General features: G+C 36.1%; 1 protein-coding gene across 1 annotated transcript in view; it reads right to left on the bottom strand.

The window, feature by feature from the left end:
• LOC149784645 (uncharacterized) overlaps window positions 1-21,617 on the bottom strand; it is a 129,444-nt gene that overhangs the window by 28,708 nt on the left and 79,119 nt on the right. Inside the window, exons 4-8 of the mRNA XM_089933021.1 lie at window positions 19,445-20,008; window positions 19,067-19,215; window positions 14,261-14,362; window positions 7,533-7,784; window positions 503-624 (exon numbers count right to left, since the gene is read on the bottom strand). Coding sequence (XP_089789147.1) covers window positions 503-624; window positions 7,533-7,784; window positions 14,261-14,362; window positions 19,067-19,215; window positions 19,445-20,008 — 1,189 coding nt within the window. The remainder of the gene's footprint in view (window positions 1-502; window positions 625-7,532; window positions 7,785-14,260; window positions 14,363-19,066; window positions 19,216-19,444; window positions 20,009-21,617) is intronic.

The raw sequence follows: 21,617 nt of genomic DNA, 5'->3' as shown, positions 1-21,617 counted from the left end.
ATCAAATGCATCTAAGTCGATCCCGACCAATTGTACTGAATATCAAATGAAACCCAGATCCGCCTTAGACCCCAATAAGCATATACATGTATCTGGATTTGACAAAAACAGCTGTATTTTTGTATTTTAGGCCATTATTGTGAAAGTATAAAATTGAAGGCTCATTTTAGTAAGACCTATGGTCAAACTGAAAGGGTTGATAGGACTGGTACTAGCAACTTGTCAACATTTAATCTGAAAGGGTTGACAGGTCTGGTACCAACAACATGTCAACACTTAATTTGAAAGGGTTGACAGGTCTGGTACCAGCAACATGTCAACACTTAATTTGAAAGGGTTGACAGGTCTGGTACCAGCAACCTGTCAACACTTAATTTGAAAGGGTTGACAAGTCTGGCACCAGCAACTTGTCAACACTTAATTTGCAAGATTAAAACCATCATTATATCAAACCATCTTGATATTCTTGCATACAAGACAATTATCTGTCTTATAATCTCACCTGAAGTAAATGACTGTTCCTGTTTCATGCAGATATTTAAGAAACAGATCCAGTTCTTCACATTCTTTAATTTGGACAGTTGCTTTCTTGTTGAAATCTTCCACGGTAATGCGAGGAATCACCTGCAATTACAAGTTGACAAAGCCCTTAATTTTATTACTTTATAAATAAAACATTTAAGCTGCCATTTTGTGAGTGGTATTACATAATGAAATCACAATTTAGCAAGATATATGTACTCTAATTTGACCTTCTCAATATACAAGTTGATATGGTCTCCTAATTTTACCTTGTAATATTCAACTGACATGGCAACAATAAACAACTGAATGCATATGTTACAGGTTACTCTGATTACTGTGCCAATATCCAAGTTAACTTATGACATTACCTGATCATCAGTTATGTGTCAAGCATCTTGCAAATATTAATAACTGCATGCTTATACAAAATGGGACACTGATCGCCTTGCCCAATAACCAAGTGAACTTACGGCTTGTCTCGGTCACCCAGTCATCCTGTATCCAACTGAGCTGACGGCTCGTCTAGATCACTCAGTCATCCAGCATCCAAGTGAACTTATGGCTTGTTTAGAACACTCAGTCATCCTATATCTAACTGAGCTAATGGCCTGTTTATATCACTCAGTCATCCTCCATCCAAGAGTGCTTATGTCTTGCCTAAATCAATATGACATCCTGCATCCATGTAAGCTTATGGCTTGTCAAGAGTCATCCCAGGAGAGCTATGGGTTGTCTAGATCACTCAATCATCCTGCATCCAAGTGAGCTTATGGCCTGTCTAGATCACTCAGTCATCCTGCATCCAAGTGAGCTTATGGCTTGTCTAGTTCACTCAGTCATCCTGCTTCCAAGTGAGCTTATGGCTTGTCTAGTTCACTTTGTCATCCTGCTTCCAGGAGAGCTATGGCTTGTCTAGATCACTTAGTCATCCTGCATCCAAGTGAGTGTATGGCTTGTCTAGATTACTCAGTCATCCTGCTTTCAGGAGAGCTATGGCTTGTCTAGATTACTCAATCTTACTGCATCCAAGTTAGCGTATGACTTATCCAGATCACTCAAACATCCTGTATCCAAGTGAGCTTATGCGTTGTCTAGATCACTCAATCATCCTGCATCCAAGTGAGCTTATGGCTTGTCTACATCATTCATTAAACCTTTATCCAAATGAACCAATGGGTTTTGCCTGGTTACCTTAGTCATGTATCATGTATCTTACATCTGTCAAAAAATGCATTATGCTACAGGCACATGACAAGCATCCAGCAACAAATTACAGCATGTGTAAACTACTGTCTAGTCTTAGTTATCCATCCATAACAGCATCTATATGCTGCAGACTACAGTGTCAAGAATCCAGCAACAATAGCATGTGTATTCTACTGACATTTTGTGAGTGTTATTACATGATGTACTCTAATCTGACCTTGCAAATCTACAAGGTAGATATAGGTATCCTAATTTTACCTTCCTGATATTCAAGTAACCTTATAGCATCAATCAACAGCACTACAAGTTACTCTTATGACTGTGCCAATATCCAAGTTAATTTATGATATGGCCTGATCATCTGTTATGTGTCAAGCATCCTGCAACCATTAATAAATGTGTGTTTATACAACATGTTACACTGATGACCTTGCCAATAACCAAGTAAGCTTATGGCTTGTTTAGATTACACAGTCATCCTTCATCCAAGGAAGCTTACGGCTTGTCTTGATTACTCAGTCATCCCGCATCCAAGTGAGCTTATGGCTTGTCTAGATAACTCAGTCATCATCCATCCAAGTGAGCTTATGACTTGTCTAGATCACTCAGTCATCATTCATCCAAGCAAGTTTATGATTTGTCTAGATTAGTTAGTCATCCTATATCCAAGCGATCTCATGGCTTGTCTAGATCACTCAGTCATCCTTCATCCAAGCGAGCTTATGGCTTGTCTAAATTAGTTAGTCATCCTATATCCAAGTGATCTCATGGCTTGTCTAGATCACTCAGTCATCCTTCATCCAAGCAAGCTTATGGCTTGTCTAAATCACTCAGTCATCCTTCATCCAAGTCAGCTTATGGCTTGTCTATATCACTCAGTCATCCTTCATCCAAGCGAGCTTATGGCTTGTCTAAATTAGTTAGTCATCCTATATCCAAGTGATCTCATGGCTTGTCTAGATCACTCAGTCATCCTTCATCCAAGCAAGCTTATGGCTTGTCTAAATCACTCAGTCATCTTTCATCCAAGTGAGCTTATGGCTTGTCTGCATCACTTAGTCATCCTCCATCCAAGTGAGCTTTTGGATTTTCTAGATCACTCAGTCATCCTTCATCCAAGTAAGCTTATAGCTGCTCTAGATCACTCAGTCATCCTGCATCCAAGTGATCTCATGAGTTGTGCTTGGTTATCTTATTAATGTTTCATGTGTACATCCATCAACATCTATGCTATAGGCTACAGTGTCTGGCATTCAGCAAAGAAATGTGTATGCTACTGGCAGCAATCTCATATACCCACATCAGCAGAACCTAAGACTGAAACCCACGATAAAGGCATACAATTTAGAGCATTTATGCCACCATTGGTGCCCCTTTATTTCATTTGCCACAACACTGTTGATGCTGATCCAAACACAACAGAGCCATTGTGAAATTAAGATCTCACTAAAGTCCTGTACTATCTGAGCAACAACATATGGTCTGTGTGCCCAGTCAGTGTTGGCCATAATTCACATTAAATCCTAGACATTTTTTAACAATTGTTTCTGAGCTAAACATTGACCATTTACTTTTCTGCTGGGTGAAGGCTGGGATTCTGAAGAAAAAAAATAGAAGTCAAAGATATCTATCTAAGATGGTCAGACCAAAGGATGAATAGGATTCCATGTCAGGATACAGCAAAATAGAGGCCTTATTACAGTGTATAACAAGGCAAATGGATTAAAGATATTCAGTTGTAAGGATGAATAGGATTCTGTGTCAGGATACAGCAAAATAGAGGCCTTATTACAGTGTATTAACATGGCAAATGGATTAAAGGTAGTCAGTTGTAAGGATGAATAGGATTCTGTGTCAGGATACAGCAAAATAGAGGCCTTATTACAGTGTATTAACATGGCAAATGGATTAAAGATAGTCAGTTGTAAGGATGAATAGGATTCCGTGTCAGGATACAGCAAAATAGAGGCTTTATTACAGTGTATTAACAAGGCAAATGGATTAGAGATAGTCAGATCCATGGATGAACAGGATTGTGTGGCAGGATACAGGAAATATAGACCTTATAATTAACAACGCGAATATTGTATTTTCAAACAAATCCTGCTATTGTATTCCCTCCCTAATTGATGTATGGTGGCTGCATAAGTCACTGGTTAGAACAAAATGTATTGGTAAACATTCATTATGAAGGGCAAAATAAGATAGACTGATTGGAGTACATAGGGATATAATGTAAACAGAGTGACTGATTGGAGTACTTGTGGATATAAAGTAATCAGATATACCGATTAGAGTACTTGGCAGATATAGAATAATCAAGATTCATTGATTGGAGTACTTGGGGGCTATAAAGTAATTAGATATACTGATTGGATTACTTGTGGGATGTAAGTAATAAGATCAGTTGACTGAAGTGCTTGAAGAGATATCAAGTAATCACATTAATTAATTGTAATGCTTGGAGCAAGTTGGTATAAAATAAAAAAGAATTTTTTTCCTATGTAAATAATGATCTTACCTTGTGTTACAAAAAATGATGTATTTATCTCCTGACATCTCCAGATCTGCACCCATAACAAGTCCCTCTTAGTAAGATAGTCAACAGTTTCCATGACAGGCCAATCGTTAGTACAATATGATAAAAGAATATCATACACTACTACTGCTGACATAAGAAACAGGCATTTGTAAAATGTGATCCAAGGCAGCACAGGCAGGCATTATAAAGGCAGTGAAGTAACCTTTGACCTTTATGACCTCTATTACAGTTCTAGAAACTACAGTTTTAAATGCCATAAAGCTCAATGGCTTTTTCCTATATCTCTCAACTTGACACAAGCCTTGGGTTTCTTTTTTATTTCATGTATTGGTGACAATCATCTGCTGTAGAACACATTTAATGAAATCATGCCTCATTTGGGGAATCTGACAAGCAATGGAATTTCATTTAAAACATTAAATAATATGACACCTTCTTGTGCAATTTCTTATACTCCGGGCATAAATATCTTCAGAGTTCAGAATTTTCCTCCTGTGAAATGTTCCCAATATGAAATTCTTGAACAAGAGTCTGTAAGAGTGAGTGATACTCCACTGTCTGCAAAATGTACAATTTCTGCATTGTATCATTGTATCTGCTGTGATCTGAAACCATCACTGATATCCTGAGCAATAAGATTTTCAAATTAGCAGCCATGGTGCCCATATTGAATATTCATTTAGGAAATACTAATAAACTAAACAATATTATAAGACTCTTGGTAATTTGCAAATATGATATTTTGTGATGTCATGTTAAAGTCTTCAATGCATATGTGGTGATGTCAGATTAAAAGATTTGATGCAAGTGGTGATGTCAAGTTAAAGGATTTAATGCATGTGCTGATGTCACATAAAAGGATTTGATGCATGTGACATCAAGTTAAAGGATTTGGTGCATGTGCTGATGTCAAGCAAAAGGATTTGATGCATGTGGTGATGTCAAGTTAAAGGATTTAATGCATGTGCTGATGTCACACAAAATGATTGAATGCATGTGGTGATGTCAAGTTAAAGGATTTAATGCATGTGCTGATGTCAAGTTAAAGGATTTGATGCATGTGCTGATGTCAAGTTAAAGGATTTGATGCATATGGTGATGTCAAGTTAATGGATTTAATGCATGTGCTGATGTCACGTAAAAAGATTTGATGTGTGTAATGTCAAGCTAAAGGATTTGATGCATGTGGTGATGTCAAGTTATAGGATTTGATGCATGTGGTGATGTCCAGTTATGGATATGATGCATGTGGTGATCTCGACTTAAAGGATTCAATGCATGTGTGGTGATGTCATGATGAAAAATGTCACTATAAATGCAATTCTGTTACCACATTTTCATGAATTAGGTATTTAAACTTTGAAAGCAAAAAATATTAATTAATGGTGACCTCTGAAACTTTAAAAGCAGTAATACATAAACTGACAATAGTAAACATGAGCAAAAATGAGAGAAAGTACTCTTAATAAGGTTGCAATATTGTGCTAATGCACAATGCTTGTCATCATTAATGACAATATACATATCTGTAATAGGCAGTAATGATCAGAACATAGGAAAATTAACTTTTCTTTCTTCAAACAAATTATATTACTTTACAATCTTTCAATCTAATAATTCCTAATGATAGTCCCTTATCAATGGCAAAGTGTTTTATTTTTAAACATAATGTTATGACTGATAAAATACATCAAGTAAACACTGGAAACTATGTCTAAAGTGTCCCAAGACTAATAGTACATTACAGAATTACTATATGTCTCAACTTCTGTAGGTCATAACATATATTTTTGAAAATAATTTAGGGCATCCCAAGACTTACTATCATCATGTTAAATATCATTATTAGCCTTCTGGTAAAAACCCAATGGAGTAATGACTTTCTGTTCATAAGGAATAACAACAGCAAGATTTTCAAGAAGGCTGCCATGGTGACCCGACTGAATATCAGACTGGCACCATTTTCAGTTGGGTCCAACAAGACATCACAAGAAGTATTTTGGTGAAAAACCCAATACTGATATGACTGTCCATCTATAAGAAGAGATGAAAACATTTTCATGTATGTATGAGGATATGATGCCCCAGTTTCATATCTTTCAGTTTTTGTTGTTTTGGGTTTAATGCCATTTGTATCTACAAGTTAGGATGGGAGGTCGTGGGTTTGATCCCCGGCCGAGTCACACCAAAGTCTTACAAAAATGGTACTAACAGCTGCCTCACCTGGCGCTCAGAATTGAGAGCTTAGTGTTAGAACTGGTCGGCCTGGTGTCAGGATAATGTGACTGGGTGGGACATAGGTTACATGTCTGCAACATGATGCCCCAGTGCTAGGCATCACTATAAACTGCCATACTGCAGACATCGTATCAATATGACTGAAAAGTTGTTAAAGCTATATTAAAAATCTAAATCACACACACACACACACACACATACACACACACACACACATATTTACAAGTTAGGCTATATATGGCAGCCAGTACAACTGGTGGAGGAAGAACCAGGGAAAAACCTGGTAAGAATAGCTGACTAACAGGAATCTACTGGCAAGCTTTCTCACATACAAGAGCCCGATAGTCAAATCCATGCGGACAGAGGTGAGATGGCAGTGAAGGTAAAGATTAGCGCTTTAGACCATTCGAAAACCATATCTTTCAGTTAAAAGATTTAATTAATAAAGACACTAATGGGATTAGGAAACTGATAAATGAAATCTTATGTAAAATATGACAATTTTAGAAAACTTATGAAATCTGATTTGAGGCAAAGACAATATTTAAATCAGTGCTTGGAAAACACCCTGAATTTTCTAAATTTAAAAAAAAAACTGCTGGACATTTTAATTTTTGCATGTAAAATGGTAGACACTGATTTTTAAAAACGGTTGTCATTTCATGTGATGAGGGGAGTGTAGTTGACATTTGTCAAAGAATGTTGCAATTTGTTTTGTTCTTGGTGGTTCAAGGCAATCTAAACAAGTTTGGAAAAAGCTTATGTTACAGAGTCTCTCTAACAAATGTTACATTTTGCTAATCAAACTTCTTGTTTATTAAATTAAATAAATTACTTGATAGCTTAACCTTCCATGCCACTGGCCACATATGACTCATGGGATATTAATTATATTATTCTAAATTCAATTTTCACTTGTCTTGAGCAATAAGACAACTCAAAAATCAGACTTGAAATGCCCTGTAACCCAAAGGCTTCACTGCAATTTCACATAATGAAAAAAATGCCTTTAAATGTGTACCTTAACACCAGCATCCTTGAGCCTCATCAACTGCTGTTCCAGGAGAAACCATCTAGTGGGTATCTGCTCTCCCCAGTATGGCTGCTGTGATGCCACCTCTACAATTTTCTTCTTCAACTCCTCTAATTTGATGTCAAGAACTGTGTTGTCTATGGCAAAGTCCTCATCAACTAAATGAACTATGGTAGGCTTGTCTCTTAGATAAGAGCGGATTTCCTTCAAGTATCTCTGACCATATTGGCGACAATCACGCTAGAAATGGAAAGACAATTCATATTAAGAGACAACCGGTCACCTTTAAAAGAAGGACAGGTAACATTATGCATATACTGTATGTCTACAATTATAAACTCTTGACAGGTAACATTATGTATATACTGTATGTATACAGTGATAAACTCTTGACAGGTAGCAATATGTAAATACTAATATATCACCATAATAAACCATCTTTATTTTCACAATCTTTCCTATTAATCTAAACTAGATTGATTTTTAGTCTCAATGCTTGTCTGCACAGATGAACTGGCTCGTAAAAATATTTGAAGATAAGTGTGGTAAGAGTATTTCAAGATTCAATCAAGAGATTGATGCATTTTCAGCCATTTTAGTGATTGTAAGGCTCTTACGTCCAGACAATGTCTAAACATATTGATGTCCCTACATGCCACACAGGGAAATGTGAGCATTAGGCAATGCTAATTTAATATGTATTAAGCATACCGAGTAGATGACATAATCAATAGATACTGCAACATGTTCTACTAGGTACAAGCCAAATTCTGGGAATACAAGTTAAGACAATTTCTTCTGTTTATAGCTTCCTTTCAACTGTAGGTGATGGAAAGGGAGGAGATGAACAGAATGTTAGTGGCAGTACGTGGAAGACTTCCTCAAATTAAGCCTGGAGGACTGAGTTTTCAAACAACATAGTAAGGTCAGAAAATGATAACAGGCTTTGAGAGCAAGTTTCATTATATATGGATGACAATCATGATACCAATGTTTCTTGGGTTACCTGTGAAGCAGAAAGAATGTTGTGAATGTTGGCTCGCTATGTTCGCATAATGCCAGGAGTCAGATACGGTGACTTGCAAATAGTAACCAAGTAAAAGCTCCCTTTGAGTTAGAAAGACTTGAGAACAAAGTGAAACAAAGTCCCCTGGATAATGAGGAACTAAGCTGGACATCGTTACAGTGACTGCCTTGTTGCACTATGCAAGTTAGACTGATCCGTGACAGTCATGTATAAAATGGATTCATCAAACTGGACAAAGACCATTCTTATGGTGGCTGATACTGGATGTCCAATTGCAATCAGAGCCATATGACCGAGTCTGGATGTTATGGGACAGAGCCAAAGTACTTGGCATGACATTGTCCAAATCAAGAAGTAATGGATATTTGATCCATGTAGCTGGGTTGTAAATACAAAATGGTAACTGAGACAGTCTGTCTCTTTATCTCACTCCCCACCAAGTGATATGGCATTGCACCAGTGTGATAAACAACCTATTGAAAAATGGTTTATGCAGCTGATGAACCATATGAAGTGTTATATCCTCCTGCAAATATATACAGCACTGAAGTTGCATCATTAATGGCACTTATGGTATCGTCATCCCTCAATGTGCACTTTTGCGCTATTCCATTAGAAATGCATTATGTATACAGCTTGAGGAATTGATCGTTAAGATTAGATTAGTACAGAAAACTTACCTGTATTTATTGTACAAAAGCAGAACTTATACAATAATACTGAATAAGTGTTTCATATCTGACCTGCACATGTTAAAATATGGCTATAGCAATATGAGGGGATGGAGAAATTACCTATTCTATGAAACATACTGTACATGTATTAATATGCAAAGTCATGATTTTAAGAAGACTGATCCATGCCATGACTAAAAGAAAGTGTGTGTACGTGTCTGTGTGCATGTGATTTTGATTGTTACATGATAGCTTTAAAAGAAATTTCAGTGATACTGCTACGATGTCTGCAGTGTGGCAGTTTATAGTGATGTCCTGCAACCATGCATCCTGCCACAGATACATAGCATCATGTCCCAATATCTTGCCTCTATGCCGATCTTGCCACTATGTCGATCTTGCCACTATGCTGACCTGTCCTAGCACTAACCTTTTAATGCTGAGCGCAAAGCTAGGCAGCTTGTGGTACCATTTGTATAAGTCTTTGGAATAACTCGGCCTGGGTTCGAACCCATTAGCTCCTGCATTTGATTGATTCTTATTATTATTGAGAGAGTATGCTTTCCTTTGAAGTGATGTAACTTCTAACTTGCTTTAAAGCAGAAAACTTCCAGAGAACTGGCATTGGATTGCAATTCCTATCTGTCTGTTGACTCAGGTGTGTGACACAGCAAATAAGTAGTGACTGAAATATTCATGGAATTTGGCACTAACCCCTGTAGCAAGTGGAAACCACTCTAACTCCCATCAAGTTGGGCAGATACCCTCTAAACCTTTAGCTAAAATGTTTTAGCTTCGAAGGGCTGTATGTGCGATACAGTGGTTGGTGTTGTAGGGTTTAACGCCATTTTTCAGCACAAGAGAGCATATACATGGCTGTAAGTATAACTGGTGGAGGAAGAACCTGAAAAACCCTGGGAAGAATCACTGACCCATGAAAAGCTACTGGCAAGCTCATGTACCACAACTAATCCCTGTAGCAAAGGGAGACCACCTTAATTCCCATCAAGCTGGGCAAATAACCTCTATACTTTTAGCTAAAATGTTTTCGTTTGGAAGGGCTGTATTTGTGATAATGCGGTAAAACTAAACTACTAAGATGTTATGATTGGGTAATGTATTTGAAGAAAGAAATATTTAATCTGTCCATTCTTTGGCATGTGATTTAGGAAAAAAACACGATTCAGTCATTCTGTGAGGATCTATCGTGTTTACAGCAGTGTTGCATCTATAGGGGTGGGGGTCCCTCGATGTCCGATTTGTGCTTTTTTTGAACATTGAGCATTGAAATTCATTAGCAGTGAATGCAGCTAACTCTAATGTTATTAGCATCTGTAACTGTATTATAATTTTCCTACAGTATGCTGTTTTGAGCTTGTGATTGGCAATTGTTTTCTTCAATGTTACTGTTCTGTTTAATGATGAATTTGACCTCATGAAGTAACTTAACGGTTCACTTTTAGGTCAAAGTTTTGTAGAAAAGTTTGTTTTTCACCATGCAGAGAGAGAGATGAGATGGCAATCATCTGTAATGGTGAGCACTTTAGACCACTCGGCCACTCAGGGCCCCCTAAAAATAAGGTTGTTCCTCATTAAATTATTTGCTTTCTGAATTATCATGGTGGTTTTCAGCAGAATTCCATAACCCTTACACAGTTTTGTTGGTTATATAAACCTAAGGTTTGGTAGAATCGGGGAGGGGGATAGTTAAATATTTTTCTTAGGGGACTATCAACATTTTTGGTCAGAAATTATAGGTACATATATTAAATTTATCAGTATTTCAACTTGAAGTAAATACAACTGATTGTACTATAGTTTACTATAGTCTATTTCAAATAGGGGAGGGGAAGCTTTTGAATATTATTCTATCTCATATAAAAGTTGTTGGACACATGATCTAATAAGAAAATTATTTCCTTGTTATCATATCATTTTCATGCTGCTTTAATTTTCATATAGCTATGGATGAAATGAAGCTGAAATGCCCATGTGAGGTTTTAATAATTTGAAATTTTCATTTCATTTCCATCATTCTATTTAATTTCAACTGATGTAATTAAGATTTTACTGTGATATTCACCAGTGTAATTACATATATTGAAACCTTAAAGTATTTTAATTCTTATGCATATTGCTTAGTTACATATATACATCTTTTTTGGCTGAGTGTTATTAAATTATTTTTGCAATAAACTGAGGAACCTAAAATCAGATTTGGGTTATTTAATGAATTTTGAGATATGTTTGCACAAACACACATTCATGTGTAATCAATATAATTACAAATTATTACATACAACCACAATGATGGCAGTCACATATACACACGCTAACGAAGATGTCACAATGGGACTCTGGTCTAATTTTCCAAAGTGGAGCAATTGAGGACTGTCTTTCTTATTAACTTGCCATTTGGACCTTCACATTATGCTGGAATGGTTTCCACAAGATTATAACAACACAACATACATGAATGTTGTAGCAATATGAGTCACTCCATCGTTTCCAATCAGACCAGGGACATCACATCTGAGGACAACACACGGAAAAGAAAGGTGAGGGAGACAGCTGATATATGACAGCAGAGACCAACACTAAACAAGGGACTAGGGATTTGAATTGCCACTCATCAACATCAGTCTCCTCACATCACATAATCATTGTTACCTCATATCCACTGTAAGTAACACTAGTTAATGATTAAGGCAGTGTGATATTGCTAAACAAATTAGAACTCGTAAGATGTTTATGCTCTGAATGTTGAAAACTTCCAATGATCATATGTACCAGCCAGAAATCAATCACATGGCAAGCTAACTACCTTTGTAAACACTTATCTTTTCATGTAGTAACAACAATTGGTAGGAATAGATTTCTGCTAAAGGGTGAACAATTTCAGATATTCTCAGTTTGGAATTCAAAGTGGAAATAATTTAACTTATGAAGAGAAGGAGAGTAATTTAATCATGGCTGACAAATCAGATGTCAAACAGATTTAAATAACATTAATATCAGTTTTATCACATTGATTAAATATCCAGCAACAACAATTAAGAAACAGATCTTATATAGACCTAAGTTTCAATTCTTATACAGATTTGGAGGCAATCAATGCAGTTTTCAATATTATTCATCAGGAAACAAGCTGAGTGTTCCTCTCATAATTATCCTTCAGAATTGACACTTTAAACATGTACCAAATGTGTTTTATTCAGAATTGTTGTTGCCTTTGTTTCTGTTTTGTTATATTTTGATTTTTATTACTACTATAATTGCTGTGAAATTTGGAGATTTGCCAGAGGATTTGTGATCTTGTAAAATTAGAAGAATCCTGTTTCTTGTGTAATCCACCTGTAAAAGATGACACGAGCTCTCAGGTGTAATCCCCCTGTAAAAGATGACACAAGCTGAGGTGTAATCGACTTGTAAAAGATGACATGAGCTGAGGTGTAATCGACCTGTAAAAGATGACATGAGCTGAGGTGTAATCCCCCTGTAAAAGATGACACGAGCTGAAGTGTAATCCACCTGTAAAAGATGACACGAGCTGAGGGGCACTCTGCATAAGATCAGTCAGGATCAGTTACCATTGTGTGGGAGCCCCATGTGGCTAAGTGGTCTAAAGTACTCACCTTTACCAATCAATGCCATTTCACCTCTGTCCAGGTGGGTCAGAGTCTGGGGCCACTATGGATATGTGAGAAAGCTGCCAGTAGCTTCCTGTATTTGGTGGTTTTCACTGGGGTTTTCCTGTGTTCTTACTATGCCAGTTATATTTCCTGCCATATACTCGATCTTGCACTGAGAAAAGGAGTTAAGCAACAAAGCAATAACAACAATCATGGTGTGTCCTTAGGCAAGGTCATATATACTTCAACTGCCTCAGCACTAAATAACCTAATTGTGTTGACGTCCTGTAAAATAACAAATAAGACCCAAACCCGAATATACTGCAAGTGTCGAAGTTTCATAGAATCTTTCATCTTTTTCTTTAAGTCATTCTTTATAAAAGATACTATTTTGAGAGGAAGTTGATTCCATTATTAAGTACATACACAAGGTAGAAATCCTACTGATAATAAAGACAATGATTAATTAGTGTGAATACACTGGACACTAGAAAATTCATTACTTCATTAAAGCTTATATTACACATTGACTTTTATAATGCCTTCAAATTCCTAGTGCATGATAAAAGTTTTGAAGAACCAAATATGTTCTCTTATTTATTAATTTGACATTTAAAAATGAAGGCTATAGCCAGTCAGTAGTATTTGGCGTATCTTTACGTTCAGTCCTCCTGATATTGTAACATTATTACTAAAATGGCAGATATTCCCTCTTCAAATGTTAGCTTTAGCTTGCACCAACAAACTATATTAATGCCATTAAATTATCAACCGACAAATATAAAAACCGTCAGAATCTATCCGCTACAAATAGCTCAGGAAAAAAAAAGGCAAGACAGTAAAATCCTAAGAACACAGGAGCTCCTCATTGCTGCTTACCTTTTAACTATCAGTTATACATATTATATAAAAAATAGAAGAGAGGACACCTCTCCTTCCTTGTATAACCTTTTTAAAATTGATGCTAATACTTCAAGCTACATTTCACATGGCATAATAAATCTGGTACTGATGTTTAGCTCAGGCATTTAACTTTGTATGCCTATCCAACGGTTGGCTTAGTGTCATATCTTTAAGGAATGTCAGACGATATTCCCAAGCTACCGCTTGTCATGGCCACGAAATCGCCTGCTTAATATGCAACTAAAATCCTGCTCAATGGAATATGTTCCTCTCATAGGTTAAAAGAAAAAGATGTACTGCATTTATTTATAACTTATTATCAGTTGACCAATGAGAATGCAGGATTCATTCAGCTCGTTGTACTTGCATATTAAGCAGGTACAAACGCATGTTCTTGCTTACGTATGGACAGTGAAGCATCCGAAGACTTGTCCACAGAATATGACTAAAATGCACAAATAAAAGTCATGAACAACTTACCCTTTGAGCCTGGGTAAGGATTCTTGGACCAGGGCTGCTACCACCAGGAGAGGCAAACCTATGAATGTGATGTACATGACTGTTATCCATACTCAGCTTTTTCTGAAAGTAAAAAGAGCCATTGTTCATATAAAATATACTTGACCTCTCTGGCATCCCAACACACATTCTAAAATGGAGATGGATACAAAAGATGACAGTATACCTATCTTCAACACACTCCATACAAATCAGTGTAAGATAAGTTGGACTTGCAAGAGAATAACAATAACATAAAATCCGATATCATATGACAAGATCTCAAAGTTTCATGGCAATCCAACTAAGACCTTTTAGTTCATGCTAATCAGTCAACTTCCATTGTGTGTCCTTAGGCAAGGTCATTTACTCCACCTGCCTTATCACTATATAACCTACTGGTGTTGATGTGCTACCATGGTGGGTCCTAGGCCATTTACTCCCACTGTCTCATCACTAAATAATCTACATTTGTTGATGTGCAACCATGGTGTCCTTCGGCATGACCATTTACTCCACCTGCCTTATCACTATATAACCTACGGGTGTTGATGTGCTACCACGGTGTGTTCTCAGGCACGGCCATTTACTCCAACTGCCTTAACACTATATAAGCTACTTTTGCTGTTGTGCTACCATGGTGTGTCTTTAAGCAATGCCATTTACTCCAACTGTTTCATCATTAAAAAAGCTATTTGTGTTGATGTGCTACTATGGTGTGTCCTTAGGCAAGGCCATATACTACAACTGTCTCATCACTAAATAACCTACTTGTGTTGATGTGCCAATATAGGATGTCATACTGAGCTTTTTTCCACAAGAAGGCACGTCAACTCATTAGAATGTGCAGGGTTTTGGAATGTATTTGTTTAAATCCTTACCACTCACTCCCCCACCACTCTGATGTGTCGATACATTCTAAATCATGGAAGCTTTACATCTGCCACAAGTTCAAATATTTGTGAGAGATCTGCTGACAGGTAAAGTCTTGATAACTATATATGTGAGGGATATGCAGGCAGGTAAAGTCGTTTGAAGTATATTTGTGACAGATGAGGTCTTATGAAGTTGAGTTCTCTGTCAAAATAAAGCCACCCATATTGGGGTTCAGGGTAGCCTGGTAGTTTGAGGTGTTTACCTCTACAGATCACTGTCTGCATGGGTTTCAGTCTCAGCATGGACAGTATGGATATGTCATAAACATACCAGTGGATTCCCGTGGGTCAGTAGTTCTTGCCGGGATTTCGATATGTTTATCTTCCATTAATCATAGTGGTTGACAAGTATATCCTATCATACGCTGAAAAATGGCATTAAACTCACAAAACAAACAAAAGAAACACACACTTCTAAAGTGTCAGTAGTCTGTCTTGAATTTCTATATCACTGTTATCCCAGATAGAACAGCGATACTCAAGATCTAACAACTCATTTATTTTAGGAATTGTAAAAATATATTCAGTTCTTGAAGGACAAGATTTCATTATGTTCATGAGATAAAGAAGTGAACTCCAGCTCTAGATATTGTTGATCATGACATCAGGAAGTTTCTCAGTTTTAATCTGCCCTATATCTATTAAATTTAGGATTACTTGGAAATTTTCTTTCACAGCTTTTACTTTGGCTTGACGAGGATCATAACTTTTCCTGGGCTGCATTTATCGTCATACCTTTGTGCCAACACCAGTTATTATCTTTAACCAAGTCCTGATTTAGCTTCAAGCTACGCTCACGACCAGTAGAGGGAATGTTAGTGGTAAATAGCTCACTTTGACATCATAAATCATTGATGTACAACAGAAAGGGCAAAGGTCTATTCAACGCCCAGCAACAGTTTCTTAATTGCATGCAATTCAACTGGCTGTTGCACAAAATATTATTTTAAATGCCATATATTGCACAAACTGTTTCATATTTGAAATCTGCCAGAACATTTGGATAAAAATCAAAACAAGTATTTATATCTTTTCTATCCACACATTAAAGAAAACAGCCATAAACAGTCTGAGTTGTTCCACAAATGCAACAGCCAGTGAAATTATGCATGCTGGGCAGTCACAATGAGCAGGGTTTTCATTAAGAAACATTTCAAGAGACCCCATACCAATCTGAAGAGGCCAAACTTTGGCACAGGCTGAAGATGCTGCTGGAGTGGATACCCCACTACCCCACCCCCAAATTGTTTGTAAAATATATGTAAAATCCTGTATTTGGAGCATACTTGGGCAGCTCTTCTGGCTAAAATTTACTATGGAAGAGAGACATTTTTTTTACCTAGACTTAATTATTGCCACTTATTAGTATAAACTATTCAAACACAGTACCGAAAAGAACAATATTGGTGTAGATATGTCTATTGTAATTTTATTTGTTATGCAAACTTTAATTTGAAATGACAAGGTAATTAAATCTCTTTGTTTTGTAAATATAATTGTAGCAAATATATCTCCAATCTCATCTGTAATATAGGATGAAAGTCAATTGAATCTGTTTTATAAACCACTTTAATATTCATGAATTGATGAAGAAATTGCTGTCCAAAATAGCAAGTTAGTTTTACAAAACACATATACATGGAATGAAGACTAAACACAATGAAGGTTACATCAAGATTATTTAATAAATCTGAGCTTCTGTCATTCTGTGATTTCAACAGCAGTAGTTTATCCAATCTGACTCAACCTGGTCATCATCAAAACATCCCAAGCTTAACCTTTCTAATGGCCAGGTCAACAGCTGCACTGATAGCAACATCATCATTAGGACTGTCCTACGAGTACCGATTCAAAATCCATACAAAAATGACATTTCAGTTTTCTAAGCTAATTGTTTCAATTAATAAAGTGTTACAAGGAAAGATTACTTTCAAGTCGTTATTTAAAAAGTGTCCGTCCTTTTGTGGATCCAAGAAATTAAGGTGAGACTGAGCAGATCATTTCTTCACAGACACTTAAGTATTTTCCTTTTTATAAGAGGAATATTTTTGAGCAGCTCTCATCTTATTTTGGTCAATTAATGTCAAAATGCTGAAATGTGCACTTTCTCCTAATGAAAAAAAAAAAAACAGACTAAGAAATATTATTACAAGTTTAGCAATACTTGGAAATTCAGGTTTATCTGTGTGCTGGCAGGTAGCAAAGGTCACAATTTTGCATTGTCTGTTTCGTGCAAGATGTATTTTAAAACAGTATATGGAGAAAAAAAAATGAGAGTTTAGAACCATAAACAGGATGTTCATTGAGATGTTTACCTCCATCAAAGGCTTGAAAATTTTAAATCAATGACTCAAAAGTGATCATAGATCACCTTTGATCTCTTTATTGCTTGTGGAGACAAGATAACAAGAAGAGACCAAACATAAGCTGATTTCAAGACAAACTTCAGTAAGTATTTTTTATTGATCATAGTACAAAAATAAGTTTTGCCACATCATATCACGCAAAGATACAAAAGCTTCTGAATATGATGTCCCATTTTTAAAAAAAGAATTTGCTTTCCAGACTGCATCAAAACAAAGTGGGAATGTAAAACTAGGGTGGGAAATTTAATCCTCCAGCCTTTGGCCAATATTTCTATGACTGCTGCTCATCCACTGTATCAAATGATTGGAATCGGGAAAATTATTTTCAATATTAGACCAAACGCCTATTGGACTGAAGATGCATGTTTAAAGATAGACTAAAATTTCAAACTGGGTTGTAAAATAATGATAAAAATCATCTAATATATATACACACACATCCATACAGTAGGAAACCAAGAGAAAAGTGAATTCTCAGTGAACCCATTGGGACTGGATGCCAGACAATAGGTAAACATACAAACCTAAAGAATATCCCATCCAAATAAACTTTAAAAACACTTTGTTTAGCATTTGACAGTTTTTTTTACAACTGTGAATGAAGTTCAGGAGCCAAGCCTTTGGGCCTTGACCTATTTGTAAAATAGCTGCCTCTAAGAAAAAAGAGAAAGGATGATGTTATTTGATTCTTTGACCATAGTGATGTCAAACTCTTAAGTTTTTGAACCCAGTGAAAGTGCACAATGGACAGAACTGAAACAAAGATCAACATCTGCAATTTTTTTCATCAAGAAGTAAAGCAAAAGGCAATGACAGCCGAAAAAACTTGATGTGCAAGTAGAAATGCTAACAAATATTCCTGAGTTGAATAAATTGTTGCATGACAATGTTTGAAAGAACTACATCTTTTTAGATGTGACCTATATGCAACCAGATTCTGTTGTTATTCCAATAGAGAATGAATGAAATATTGGCATCCAACCAATTAATGAGACTGACAATGTTGGCAATATTAAACATGGTATGGAATTCTTCTCTGATCAATACGATCAGTATGATGAACAGGTTACCAGGACTTATAGCAATGCTCCAAGTAGTTTTGAAGAAGTTGTGAGAACAAATTTGTGCTAATGAACAATAAAATGACAGATAGCACACCATCTGATGAGCTCTTTTTGGTTATAACCAGCTGAACTGATAAGGCATGAGAGTTTGCATTGGCATTTTCCCCTTGTTGGTGAAATAATAATAATAATAATAATAATAATAATAATAATATTTATAAGAATAATAATAATATTAATAATAATAATAATAAATGCCCAAAAGTGATTTTATTAAAAATTTAAAACTAGTGCAATAGGAAACACTCATAGTTTACTTAGCCTTACAGCTTAATGCACTCCAAAAGAGTATTTCTATCAACAGAATAAGGTAACACTTTGTGAAATCTTTAACTTTCAGATGTCACTGACAAACTTAAATACCTGTTGAATTTGATCAATGTGTGTTCCCACTAAAATCACTGGCGGTGGGATGGCTGTGTAAGAAGATGTATTAGAACTTGCAGAATTCAAGTTTTCCTTGTCAGATGGTGCACAGGAATGTACTGAATTCATCCAAACCTCAACTAGATCTGAAAAAGTCAAAAGGCAATACATTGTTAACACTGTAGGTATTGTCAGAATGAAGTGCATATACTTACTGACAAGATATTCTTAAAAACAACACTGACTTTAAGTGTAACATACATGTTCTTAATGACAAGATATATTTAAAACCAATAGTGACCTTAAACATATTAAATGTAATGTGTATATAATCTTATTGACATACTCACTAGTTAGAAACAGCCCAGAACTCACCATGAACTTTGCACTTCAATGTCCCCTCACTGTCAAAGTAACACTCATCTTCTACAAGATCACTGACCTCTCTACTGGCATCTGAAACCAAGAGATATATGGCACGTCTTGTCAGGAACAACTGGTGTGTTGTATAAAATGCGTACTGCCCGGCAAAGTCCAAAATTGTCAAATATGCATATCTGCTTACATCTTGTTTTGCTTTAATGGGATTTTGTTGCAACAACTTTAACATTTCCCTTAATGGATCTATCTTGTGACTTTCCAAGGCAACATTTTCTCCAAGCACGGATCCAGGCATTGTGGCAACTACAGTGGAAGGAGATTCTTCCTGTTGATTATCTGTTGATGAAATATTTTGGCCAAAGTTCTGCTGTTGAGAATGGTGATATAGTACTTCTGTATTCTTGTCCTCATCAACATTATGGCTCATAGGATTGCTGTCAGTTCTCTCCCTTTGCTTAGAGTTTGCACCCTGTTCCAAATCAGCTACCCTGTCCCTCGTTTGATAGTTTTCAATCAGGACCTTGACAAGGCGCTGCAGTTTATAATCCTGTTCAGAATCTGAAAACAGAAGAAACAGTGAATACAGCTGCATTTTGCTTTCCAGTAGAACAGCTAGCTTATAATGATATTTGAAAGCACAATATGGCTCTGACAAATGAATTTGTATTCATCTGCTAAATTTGATAGTGCAACTACACTCCTCTATGCTCACTACAAGATTAACAGGGGTCAAAACTAAGCAACTCACCACCAAATTCCTGTCGTCACACATGCACATCCACCACTGAGGAATCAATTAAATGCAATACTTTTCAAACTATAAAAATTATTGCACATGAACTTATGGAAAATAAACCGTTCCAAAAATGTAAACAGTGCAAAAAGATACAATATAAAAAGTAAAACTGTTAAAACTCTTTAAAATGTATATAAACACATGATAAAAATAACTGTGCAAATGATAATTCATCTTTATGTCAACTGCATGTTTAGCAAATGCAAAATAATTTTGAAATAATAATAAATATTCAAAGCAATAGAACCTATACAAACATTGGTAGAATACCTTCTTTTCATGCACAGATCAGTAAACATCCAACTCATGCAATCAATAAATTTGAACATTCTGCATGTAGTAGTATATTATTTCTATCATTAGGAGAAATTTATGTTTGCTTCTTTCTGAGACCACAGCATATTATTTCTACCATCAGGACAAATCTATGTTTGCTTCTTTCTGAGACCACAGCATATTATTTCTACCATCAGGACAAATTTATGTTTGCTTCTTTCTAAGACCACAGCATATTATTTCTACCATCAGGACAAATTTATGTTTGCATCCTTCTGAGACCACAGTATATTATTTCTATCATTAGGACAAATTTATATTTGCTTCTTTCTGAGACCACAGCATATTATTTCTACCATCAGGACAAATTTATGTTTGCATCTTTCTGAGACCACATTTTATTATTTCTACCATCAGGGCAAATTTATGTTTGCATCTTTCTCAGTCCAAGATGTCAACAAGTAAAGAAATGATTGGAAAAAAAGAGGGAAAGACCAATCACTAGAGTATATCCTTACCCTTTACAGATCTGTCCTTCTGTTCACTAGCCAGACACATTTTTTAAAACAAACTTTTTCACCAGTTACTAAATCAGCTTATTTTAGTGAGCCATTATTCAGTTTCATTTCATTTTAAACTGAGTGAATATCCGGCCTGCATTGCAAAACCTTGGTTACCAATAAATCCTGCGTCAAAGAGATGCAAATTTATCTTCTATTTTTAAAATAGTGCAGCATCCTCAACAGGCAAGGGGGATGGGATGGTCACTATGACTCAAGATCAGTTACCCCACCCCCAAAAATATCTGTGGAACATAACTAGATTTTGTTATAGCACTGTGAGTCATGGTGGGCCATTTAAAAAACATGTAGGGTATGTGTTGGTTGGTACTGGGGGTTGCAAGGATTGGTGGAAGGCACTGTGATGACTGGTCCAGCTTCAAATCAAGTAATCTAGTCAGTATGTCCCCCACCCCACTACCCACTAGTACAGTTTTAATCTCTCTTTAAGTAACATCAATGTATTCCATTGTCAGAATGGAAAAGGCAAATTAACCTAAAACATGTACAATTAAATTCCATCACAACCACTGCT

This window comes from Sinohyriopsis cumingii, chromosome 14 (genome assembly GCF_028554795.1).
Source record: "Sinohyriopsis cumingii isolate HCF-2022 chromosome 14, ASM2855479v2, whole genome shotgun sequence".
In the NCBI taxonomy this organism is placed as follows: Eukaryota; Metazoa; Mollusca; class Bivalvia; order Unionida; family Unionidae; genus Sinohyriopsis; species Sinohyriopsis cumingii.
This window is presented reverse-complemented; position numbering and strand designations above follow the sequence as displayed.